The following is an 11109-nucleotide window of genomic DNA, read 5'->3' as shown; positions in this document are numbered from 1 at the left end:
GAGGAAACAATTCGTCTGTGCACGCGGGATGACGTTGAGCAAGTTTCGAACTCGCTGATCATAGACTGCATGGTCCTGGTAGATAGGGATCATTGGCTTGCGATCGCAAAAACAGGAACCGATCGCTGGACATGTTGCCAACGGGCGCTCCGAGAAAAAGCCATAGATAAAGCGCCTTTCTGCTTCTCTGATCCTGAAAAGCTGTTTGCTCTTTGTGATAAAAATAACCTCATCTTTCCTCTGATCCTTACTGGCGGGTCCGGCGCTTGTTGAAACACCGACCAGCACAGACTATTTCAAGAATCCATTGGAGTAGCCTTGTCGTCTGAACATTTATCTGAACTTGTTCTGCCACTTGTGCCTTCTTTTCAGCAGTCGACTGTGTTCTCTTTTGGAGCTGCAGAAGAGTCTATTCAAGGCATCACCTCCCCTGACGCGCTTCCACTTCTGATCATACATCGCTGCGCGCAAGACCAATATGTCTGGACAACTAGCTGCTCTCGTGGGGAAGAGGATCCTCAATGAACATGCCAAGAACCATTTCGGTCAAGAGGTGAGAGTCTGCAGTGCTACGGTGAATAAATAACTTGCTAATAGCGCCTTTCAATGTAGGACCCCTATTTCGAGGAAGTACCCGCATCCCGCCTCAATCGTGCATTTGGACGGAAGACTCAGAAGCGGAGAAAGGCAGTACCGCCGGGTCTCTCTGAAAATGATGCCAAAGTCTTGACCAAAGTCAAGCGCAGAGCATACAGGCTAGATTACTCTCTCTTCAATTTGTGTGGCATACAGTTTGGCTGGAGCAGTGTGATTGCTATCATACCATTGTAAGGCTCTCTTTTCGTCCACATCTTTAGCATTCATGGAGACTGACTGGTGAAACCGAGCAGTGCTGGTGATGCCGCTGATGTCGCCCTGGCCTTGATGGTTCTCAGGACATGCGAGGAAATCGATGGAGGACTACCTGGCAACCTTCGGATGCATATGATGTTCAACATCATGATTGACTTCATAGTTGGACTCGTGCCCTTCGTTGGTGATATTGCCGATGCCTTGTATAAATGCAACACGCGGAACGCTGTCTTGCTTGAGAAACATCTGCGCGCGAAAGGAGCACGGGCGATGGCTAAGGGTAGCAAGCAACAACAACGCGTTACAGACCTTAGTGTCGCCGAAGAGTTCGATCGTTACGAGGATGGGTTGCTGACTGACCAACCCAACCATCCGGGACAGAGCGCTTCAGGGGCCAGAACTGACGACGGCGTCGATGAACCTGTCAGACCACAACCTGCCAAAACCCAAAAGGAAAATCGTGGTGGCAGGGGTTGGTTTGGCGGTGCCAAACAGCCGACAGGCGACCTCGAAAGGGGAGTTGTACGCAATACGGATTAATATCGCGTTCGTGCTCGATGAGTTGCCGCAACTGAATGGTGTAATTTTAATGATTAATAATGGGTTTCGGTTACGCGTACATACTAATGGATTCACTTTGTGAAGCTTCTCGATACCATAGTGGAAATGGAATATTTTGAACTCCTTTTCATTTTTCTTTTCGCCCATTCATCTAGTGACAGGGCTCATGTCTGATTTCGATCTTGCACATCCGTAGCAGAATAGAGCACCGCGTCCCTCGGATGCTTGAGCACTGCTTCCCCGGACGTCAACCGTACCGCAAAGAGCGCACCGAGATTGAGCACCAGAAATAGACGGCCGTTGGAGTTTGGTTACCGTCCTAACTACGTTGGCCATAATACCAGGGTACTTCTCACCCTGGGTCTGGATATACTGCATCATCAGTTCATCGATCGACATGTTCCTAGCAGACATGTCGGCAGAGATTGACTCCTCAGGTATGAGAATGTCTTGAAGCTCCGGAATTAAACCGGAGTATTGCTGCAACTCAGACTTGTATAGGTCTCGCAGAGGGAAAGTGAACTGGAGGCCCGAGGGAGACATGCCGTCACAGACCTGCCATATCAAGGACGAGCCACGTCCCTTGGCAACACTGGCCAGGGTCTTTGATGCCAGACGGCTGTCTGAATCACCCCAAAGTATACCTTCACATCCACTTTCTTTTGCAAATGCTATTATCAGCCTGTTTAACAAGACATTGTCAATGTCCGTCCTGGATGTAGCTGAAGGAATCGATGCGCGAAACGCATCTAGCCGATCTTTGTCCGGCTTAGATGGATCATCCTCGAATTCTGGCCCAGCAAACTCCTTCATAGTTTCCTTGATATTTTGATCATACTTAAAGATGTCGTGAAACGGGATCTGCGTGTAGGTGTGTCTGGGATACTTCTGCTGCAGAGAGAAGAACCTTTCCTGACAAGACGGATTTGACGATGATATAGTTGACGGGTCAACAACAAGAACGTGAAGATCGTATGCTGTTGTGCCATGCCATTCAGACGTTTGTCGTTCTAACTGCTCGTTCAGCATGTGCAGCAGGACCGAGGAGGAGGGTCCGTATGAAAGAGGAAGAAGCAATTTGCGCCGTTTATCCTTGGGCGCATTTCGAATCTGGCGGTAATAGTCCATTCGCCGCACGACCTTGCGGTTAGTAAATTGTATATAACAGTCCCTATGGAGCGTTAGTGGTAACCCCCGCATCTATCGTTCGCATGTCTCAAAGCACGTACCGACATAGATGGCGGGTGCGCACGTCTATTATAGCTTCCGCATCCTGGCAGTCGCTGCAAGGATCGTTGAATTGTTTCCCCGGCATCTTTACTGTGCAGGTCCAGCTGCTGCGTCTAAAAGATCGAAATTTACTCGCGAAGGCGGGCACTTTTTTGGTAAAAAACGGCCGGTGGCGTCTGACAGGCGACCCGCTTAGATAATAAGGCTGGCGGAGGGTCAACGCGCGGCTCCCCCGGCCATCTGGGGCGGCCAACGTTGTTGCGATATTTAGGAGCTGAATAGCTTGAAGCTCACATCATTACACCAGACATCCATGACGGATAGATACGACGTATAGTCGTATCCGCTGTTCTTATTATTCTCGTATGCTCTCTGATCGAGACTGATATTTTGCACATATCTATTGCGCCCTGCAACCCGGGACCTTCGGAGTCTCAGAGGCCACCGTTGACACTCAGCATGAAAGGCTGGTTCAAGGCGCTCTGCCTGCCAGCTTTGCTGGCAACATGCGCACTTGCTAACGAAGTCGAATTGGTCAGAAACCACCCTTTCCATCACGAGAGACATGTTTGGTTTAATATTTTATTCTAGAAACAAGATGATGCTCATCGACAACGATGCTCGGGCATGTATAGCCGGAAAGCATGGGGAGGCGACCTCGAGCCATTCATTTTGACGAAATTCATGAAGAGCACAGTCCAGGATGATAGCGATCCTATAGTTAGTTTGGTCATCTTTGAGTGGAACGACGAAGCTCTGATTGGAAGGAATGGACCCAATGATGCTGAGGTCTGTTATTCCGCCTCCGTTTGGATCGCAATTGGGTTACTGACAAGTATCTGTGAGGGACAGGAAACGATTTGTGACGAAGGAAATGTCGAAGCGAAGCTCTGTACTGAGGAAGAGATTGGTTCTTTCATTCTTGCACCCAATGCGACCGACCTGGCAAAGTCACCTATCATATCGAAAGCGGTACACCTGAAGGATCCAGTGGCTGTTAACTATCCAGTGAAGGCAACGGGGTTTTATTGTGTTAGCACGTACGCGTACTCAGGCCAGGATTATACTGCGGTTGTCGAGTTTAGAAATGCCTATGGCGAGCTTCCAGCGGCGCAAATAGCGAAGTTGCCTTTCTATGGAGGACTAACCATTGTATACGCTGTTATTGGAGTGTATGCTCTCTCCCTCTTTATTCTAATATCGGAATGATTTGGCTGACATATGCAGGTTTTGGGCTTTCCTCTACGTGCAAAATCGCCATGATATTTGTATGCGTCATTCTCTATCTACCTTATTCTATTCGTTACTGACTCTCCATAGTACCGGTCCAGAATTATATCACGGCTATTATTGTCTTCTTGATTGTGGAGCAGTTGATGACCTGGGGTTTCTACGGTAAGTGCTGTTTTTGCGAGATATGTCCGGTCGAGCTAACTCTTCTCAGATTATCAAAACCGACATGGTCTGAACGCTATGGCAAAGGTCCTTATGGTCATTGTGGCTATTCTGAACGCAGGCCGTAACTCTTTCTCCTTCTTCCTGCTTCTCATCGTCTGCATGGGTTATGGTGTTGTGAAGCCATCTCTTGGCCGTACCATGATCTATGTGCGCCTACTTGCTATCGGTCACTTCGTCTTCGGTGTCATTTATGCCATTGCAAGTCTGTCTATTACCCCGGATACTGCAGGACCGCTAATCCTGCTCGTTATCTTACCCCTCGCCGGTACTCTCACCGCATTCTACGTGTGGACCTTGAACTCATTGAACATGACCATGAAAGATTTGGTCGAGAGGAAGCAGACAGTCAAGGCTCTGATGTATAAGAAGCTCTGGTGGTGCATTTTGATTAGCATCATCGTTATCTTCGGCTTCTTCTTCGTCAACTCGTTCGCTTTTGCAGGCCATAGCGAAGCAAACTTTGTTCCCGAGCACTGGAAGACCAGATGGTTTGTCCTGGACGGATGGCTCAACATTGTCTATTTATTTGACATTAGCTTTGTCGCTTATCTTTGGCGGCCGACGGCCAACAACAGAAGATTTGCCATGAGTGACGAACTTGCCCAGGATGACGACGGTTTCGAGATTCGCTCTCTCGCTACATCTCTGGACGAGGAATTTGCACTCCCTGATGAGAATGAAGGTCGGCCACGGCCTGAGCCGCAGCGTGAGCTCTCACCTGTGCCTCCTAAGCCAGTTCCTTCCGCTCCACGACAGAGAGAATCTCTCGATGGCGAGACGATCTTTGCTGTCGGTGAAGATGCTGACAAGTGGTCCGACGAGGACGAATCTCCCCGCAATTCTGGCGAGAGGGAACGACTAACGGGAAAGGACCATGACTAGATGGACGGAGCGAGTCCGTGGAGAGGGGATGCGTTGTCTCTGCGATACCGAAGCTTTGATATCTTATATTGACCTCTGGGACAGCTCCCTGAGAAGAAAAGACCCTTTCTCTCACTGGAAGATTTTCCTTCCTCTTTTGTATTTCTTTTCTCAGGATCAATAAGCATTACTGGGGCGTTTTCTTTTTGTCTCTCTTATTCCTATCGATGGTTCAACGAGGTATTCTGGGATCTTTTAATTTCTTATTACGCTCCTGATTCTCGATCCCTTCTGTCATTTCCGGCTGCTACAGTTATTGATCTTCCGCGTACACTCTACTGTACAGTGAAATGATTTCCAGGGGAGTTTTAACTCTATCGAGTCTCATACTAGTACTAGTATATCCTAACGTATCTTGTTGATTGTGATTGTGCTTATGTAATGATACTGACATCACTCCGCATCCCGCGGCGAAAAGAATACACCCGTATCATGGGAGTGGTTGAACTTTGCTGCGCAAGCACTTTTTGCGAGTTCAACAGCAGTTACTACTTCGGTTTCACTTTTTCTTTCTTTTGTTTTATACAGATCTGTTTCTTCAGATATTGTCACAGCCAATGGCTGATTGAAAAGTCACGCCCCACCTACATACACACATTTGAGTCACGCGCGAGCTACGATTCAACGACGACTCACTTCTGAAATCCAATACACATTCTCACATTGCGCAATTATCTTCTCGGAAATTGAAATCTGGCAACCATGCCTCCCTCCAACACCGACAATCCACAAGATGACGCCCCAGACTCATCATCACCATCTTCCTCCGCGCTGTCCCTCTCCCGGAGCCTTCTCCACCAATGCCGACTCCTCCTCGCTGAACTCGACGCGTTCCAATCCGCTGTAAACGAGAAATTCCGTCGACCTCAAATCATCGAAATCAGACAACTACGCTCGAGTGTCCTAGCGGAATTGCGCGGGCTAGAGAAAATGCACGAGCAGGCAGAGAAAGCCGCTGCTGCTGATGAGGCGACGCGCGCGGGGGATGTTAGTGATGATCGGAGTGAGGAGGAGAAGCATAGGGAGTTGAAGCTTCTTCATGCGCTACGGTCGTCTAATCTTCAGTTTTATATGGCTGTGTGGACGATTGCGAAGAGGAGTTGTTCTGGGTTGGTGGCGTTTGGGAAGAGGTTTTATTGGGATGATGGGTCGCGCAGACATGAGCAGCAGAAAGGTCATGGAGGTGGGGATCGGTCAGGGGTAGAAAATGATTCTAAAGGGAAGAATAAAGGAAGCACGGGCAATAAAGATAAAGATAAGAAGAAGAGTGTGTTTGTGGATATTGTAGCTGGTGAAGGGGAAGAGTGGGTGAAGGTGTCGACCATCTCAGAGAGTCGGTTGTTGTTTGAGATGGCGAAGAAGGGCTGGGAAATGGATGAGGACGAGGATGAAGATACGGATGGAGGAAACAGGACGATTCTACGAAATTACGGCAGTGATCAAGAGGAAGACAGCGATGATGAGATTGAGTTGATAAAGTTGGCGGCTGATTTGACCAAGGCTGCTAGGTCGGTTAGGATTAACTACAGGCATCCCCGAACACGGGTCGTAATCCCCAAAATCGTGGAAGGGAGAATCCCGGAGATTGATAAGATTTTCGGCCAGATGCGCAAATATGGCACCACCGTCGAATGTGGCACAAGTCTGCCTCTTGACTTGATGAATGATGATCTCGACAGCGACAGAGACCCTGAGACAGTTACACCAGAACAGCTGCCTCTGGGGACTCTTCTTCCCAATCCATTCAAGCGATTCACAAAAACACTTAATGTCGACTGCACCTTGCTCCTCGCCTTTGTCTCAGACCTTTCTCACTTCCGCGAAATTCCCCCTTTACCGACTTATCACCGCGCCATACTCAGACAGATCGAGATGGAGAAGGAGCAACCATTGGTTCCCACAGAGCTATGGCCAGCAGTAGACGGCCATGACTTGATATGTACAAAAGAAGCCGCCAAGAGGATGCGCGAGATCGTCGATACTATCGGAACGGACGCCGAGAAGAGGAGAACAGAAATATTGATGGGCGGTTCTGGCTTCGAAAACTTGGATAGGAACAGCCTGATACGCAAGTTTCAAGAGCTCTCAGATCACCCTGTTCCCACCCAGCTGATATTACCAATCCGGGTCGTCGATGCTGAGACGGATATCAGAGCTGGTTGGGAAAACGGCAGGCTGCCCAGCGTGGCTCACAAGGTAGAAGAAAGCCTGTCTGATATCAACCGCAGCGTATTCTTCTACGGATGGTCGACGGGAATAATGACCATCTCCAGTAACCGAACGGTCGTCAAGCAGATAGAGAACATAGTCGAGGAAAACAGAAACGGCAATGATGAGCTTGAAGGACCTCTGGTGTGGGTCTGTGACACTGCCAGGAGTCTGGTGGGGAAGGAAAAGAATCGAAAATGATGACATCTCTGTAAAGAACGGTCCTTGAGTAGCACATCATTTGTCGACCTGTAGCAGGATTGCATTTCGAACAATCGGCTTCACCACCTGCGTAAAGAGCACCAGAAGTCATTGCCGACGGAAGGATGAGCTCAGCATTCACCATCATGGGATTTTCCTTAAGCCGTCGCCGCCTTATGAGGCCTTCGAGCTGTCCTCCGGAAGCCAGAATACGATTTCCCTGTCTGCAGTAGCAAACATGTTATATCTGGGATTGCATTCAACAATGGCCGTCCGGCCTCTCTGCGGCAGCCGTGCCATCGGCTGCAGGAAGTTCCCCGGCTCTGGTGCTTGGTGTGTATCCCACACAAGAGCTTCGAACTGGTCACCGGAACCTCCTATAACATATCTCCCATCCGGTGTAAAGCAGGCATCGCCCTGGCCCAGAGGCTTTCCCGAACTAGAAACTGGGGCCGCTCTGCCAGAGGATCCATTCTTCCCGACCAAGAAAGCTCTAAGGCTGCCTTCGAACGCATCCAGCACAAAATGCCCATGGTATTCCGTCCCAACGAGCAGATTCTTTCCATCGTTGGAGAATTCCAACCTGGTCCATGCTCGACCGCGAGTGGAGGGCGTGAATCTCTCCTCAAGAGGGGCGAGGTCAAAGGTAGCAAATGGCGGCTTGTCGTAATTCCGGAAGTCGTAGAGCAATACAGATGACGTTGACTGAGATGCGATTGCGATGACGGAGGCAGATGGATCGAACGCAACGAGATACGGTGTCGCGAGCTTCAATTTGCCCTGCGGGTTCCTCGAATTGAGGTCCCACATGGTAACAGTATCATCCTTAGAACATGAGATGAAGGCATCACTGCCTGGCGAGAGAGCCAAGCATGTAACCTTGTCTGAGTGCCCCGTGAAGTAGCGGACATAACTCTCATTGTGGAGGTCAAGAAGTCGTAAAGATTCTTTATGCTGTTAGCCCTTGACTTCGAAGCTGGGGGTTGAGGGTTGGACGCACCATCGACCTTCGTACTCGCATGGAGAACCTGACGCGAGTGGTGGGTGAATCTTGCTAGATGGACACCATACTTCTTGCTAGGGACTGTCTTTGTCGACTTGCCCTCCTTGATATCAAAAATCTGGATCGTTTCATCATCCCCAGCAGCTACCAAGTAGTCGCCCTGGTCGTCAAAGTCCAAGGACGTTATGTGAACGTGGCCATCTTGTTTCGGGGATCGAAATGCCTGATAAGGGTTGAATATACCTATCAGCACATTGAATCCCACGTCTGCGAAATCCTCAACCTACCTTAGTCGGTCTGTAGCTGCGAATTACGTCGGACACTTTCTGCGTAGGCTGCGGAGCGGGGGCCTGCTGCTGCGGCGTAGACGGCTGCTGAGTTTCTGCCATTGCTGTCTTAAGAGCACACAATTGAAGACCAAGTCTAAGGCACCTGTGTCTTCAGCAGCATTGATTAATTGAAGGCCTGGCTCAATTGTGCCCACGATCCCACTGACACTTCTCAACCTCCGGCCAACGCGCTGTTCGGACGCGTTCAATCAAACGTGGAGAAAGAGCGGTTTTCTGCCTTTCTGTAGAGGCCGGGCGGTGAAGGAGATCCGCCCCGACAGTCGGAGTTAGCTAAGCTTGGACCGGGGAGTGCCGCGGAGAACTCGCCAATAGCGTGAAAGAACATAGCTTTCGCGAATTGTTCAGCCAGCGCTTGGGTCGTCGATCTGACATCCCCCATAGCACCAGCAGGAAATTCATACTTTCTCGTCTGAAGACTGATACCCTTTGTTTGACTTGCAACTGGCCTCTTGGGCGATTCTCCACTATTTTCGTTTTCTTTTCCTCTGTCTTTTCCTCTTTTGAATACAGATATCCAGTCCGGCAACACGCCCTACCTGTCTCCGGAAGCGGAGTCACATCAGACGAAATGTCTACCACGACAGGGTAAGTCCAATGCCTATCATATACAGGCTCCTGGTACAGCATACTAACATTCGACACTCTGCGACTTAGAGCCTTCATTGCTGGAGGCATTGCAGCCTGCGGAGCCGTCACCGTTACCCACAGTTTCGAGACCGTTAAAATCCGGTATTGCGCCCTACTACAGCATTTATGATACATTTTTCGGAAACTGATAAGAATTCTTTGAAAGCCTACAATTGCAAGGAGAGCTGCAGGCAAAGGACGCAGCTGTCAAAAAGTACACGGGTGTCTTCCACGCGATCAAAGTCATCCTGAAAAATGAGGGTCCACGTGGATTGTTCCAGGGCATTGGCTCTGCTGTACGTGATTCTATGCATGGCTACAAATGTGTTACAATTGATTGAGCCATGAGGACTGACTGTCGGAGTAGTACGTCTATCAAATTCTCATGAACGGCTGCCGTCTTGGATTCTACGAACCCATTCGTGGGGGTTTGGCTTCCGCCGTTTATAAAGATGCCCACGTCCAGAGCCTGGGTATTAACGTCTTTTCTGGTGCGGTCTCCGGCATGATGGGAGCTGCACTTGGGTCTCCATTCTTCCTCGTCAAGACTCGCCTTCAGTCACACTCCCCTTTCCTACCTGTCGGGACCCAGCATAACTATAAAAATTCAGTGGACGGTCTGCGAAAGATCCACCAGAGTGAGGGTATCAAGGGACTTTACCGTGGAGTGGGAGCAGCTATGGTACGGACCGGGTTTGGTAGCTCCGTCCAGCTGCCCACCTACTTCCTGGCCAAGCGCCGCTTGATGCGCCACTTGGGAATGGAGGACGGCCCTGCCTTGCACTTTGCCAGCAGTACTGCGTCTGGATTTGTTGTGTGTTGCGTCATGCATCCTCCTGGTATGCCCATTCGATATGTGGACACCTGCTGTGGCTATCTGCTAACTTGGAGACAGACACTATCATGTCCCGCCTGTACAACCAGAGCGGTAATCTCTACAAGGGAGTGTTTGACTGCCTGTATAAGACTATTAAGACCGAAGGTGTCTTCGCTATTTACAAGGGCTTCTCCGCGCATCTGGCGCGTATCTTGCCTCATACTGTACGTTCCAGCAGCGTAGTTCGCGGAATAGGAAACTGTTTTACTAACTTGCTCTCTAGATCCTGACCCTCAGTCTGGCAGAGCAGACCAACAAGCTTATGCGCCGGTTTGAAGATCGCTGGCTGCCCGAATCTATCCGTGCGAAGATCTGAATGATTCTTCTTTGACGAGAAAAGTGTGCCATTTATCCGATCATGTATCCGTTCGTGTTTGCCCTATTGTGGAATTGGCCGTTTTGCTTGTTTTTTTGTCTTCGCGGTTTTATTTCCCCTGGAGCTTTGCGTTCCTGTATATAGCTGAGGCTGCCATTGTCTGGGCGTCTTATGTAGGGATAGATGGCGTTGTGTTCTGTACAAGATATATTCTATATATATCAATATCAATATATAAAGCATCTGCGATGTTACACGTCGGTATCAGCGCTCCCTGCATTGCGTCAATTGTTAGCACATTTTACTCATTAGATGAGTTCTTCACAGAATTGAAATGAGAGGCATCATGAAGCTTTCTTGAAGTTCGTGTCAGGCCACATTAGTGTAGTAATCCCCGCTATGGAAACCAGAGAACAAGCGGTAGTAGAGATCAAGAGCGACAGTGCAACTTCTGGTACGTACAACGATTGTCCAGAGGCAGGAAATCTCAGTTCAAGTGAAAACC

The 11109-nt window shown here is 49.4% G+C and overlaps 6 protein-coding genes across 6 annotated transcripts; 4 read left to right on the top strand and 2 right to left on the bottom strand.

Annotated features, from left to right (window-relative positions):
* Positions 1-376: 376 nt before the first annotated feature.
* C8Q69DRAFT_34291 (hypothetical protein) lies at positions 377-1476 on the top strand. Its single transcript, XM_028627547.1, has 3 exons — positions 377-553; positions 613-827; positions 891-1476. Exons 1-3 carry the CDS (start codon positions 479-481, stop codon positions 1390-1392), a joined length of 792 nt encoding a protein of 263 aa, XP_028489379.1. The 5' UTR covers positions 377-478; the 3' UTR covers positions 1393-1476.
* An 84-nt stretch (positions 1477-1560) lies between these two features.
* Positions 1561-2728, bottom strand: C8Q69DRAFT_503251 (hypothetical protein; the record flags this gene model as incomplete). Its single annotated transcript, XM_028632473.1, has 2 exons — positions 1561-2584; positions 2643-2728. 2 exons carry the CDS (start codon positions 2726-2728, stop codon positions 1561-1563), a joined length of 1110 nt encoding a protein of 369 aa, XP_028489378.1.
* A 130-nt stretch (positions 2729-2858) lies between these two features.
* C8Q69DRAFT_34293 (integral membrane protein) lies at positions 2859-5354 on the top strand. The gene is made up of 6 exons (XM_028627548.1): positions 2859-3177; positions 3235-3432; positions 3496-3815; positions 3871-3911; positions 3964-4038; positions 4088-5354. The coding sequence occupies exons 1-6, from the start codon at positions 3103-3105 to the stop codon at positions 4981-4983; spliced, it is 1605 nt and encodes a 534-aa protein (XP_028489377.1). The 5' UTR covers positions 2859-3102; the 3' UTR covers positions 4984-5354.
* Positions 5354-7518, top strand: C8Q69DRAFT_34318 (hypothetical protein). The gene has a single exon (XM_028627549.1). It carries the CDS (start codon positions 5725-5727, stop codon positions 7429-7431), a length of 1707 nt encoding a protein of 568 aa, XP_028489376.1. The 5' UTR covers positions 5354-5724; the 3' UTR covers positions 7432-7518.
* On the bottom strand, positions 7422-8982 carry C8Q69DRAFT_34338 (WD domain, G-beta repeat-containing protein). The gene is made up of 3 exons (XM_028627550.1): positions 8722-8982; positions 8432-8657; positions 7422-8378 (listed from the first exon to the last, which is right to left on the bottom strand). Exons 1-3 carry the CDS (start codon positions 8821-8823, stop codon positions 7606-7608), a joined length of 1101 nt encoding a protein of 366 aa, XP_028489375.1. The 5' UTR covers positions 8824-8982; the 3' UTR covers positions 7422-7605.
* Positions 8983-9352: 370 nt separating this feature from the next.
* On the top strand, positions 9353-10636 carry C8Q69DRAFT_512415 (mitochondrial carrier domain-containing protein; the record flags this gene model as incomplete). The annotated part of the gene is made up of 6 exons (XM_028633290.1): positions 9353-9369; positions 9439-9513; positions 9578-9707; positions 9779-10250; positions 10307-10452; positions 10512-10636. The coding sequence occupies 6 exons, from the start codon at positions 9353-9355 to the stop codon at positions 10602-10604; spliced, it is 933 nt and encodes a 310-aa protein (XP_028489374.1). The 3' UTR covers positions 10605-10636.
* Positions 10637-11109: the final 473 nt, after the last annotated feature.

The sequence above is a fragment of the Paecilomyces variotii genome (genome assembly GCF_004022145.1).
Source record: "Paecilomyces variotii strain CBS 101075 chromosome Unknown C8Q69scaffold_1, whole genome shotgun sequence".
NCBI classification, from domain to species: Eukaryota; Fungi; Ascomycota; class Eurotiomycetes; order Eurotiales; family Thermoascaceae; genus Paecilomyces; species Paecilomyces variotii.
This window is presented reverse-complemented; position numbering and strand designations above follow the sequence as displayed.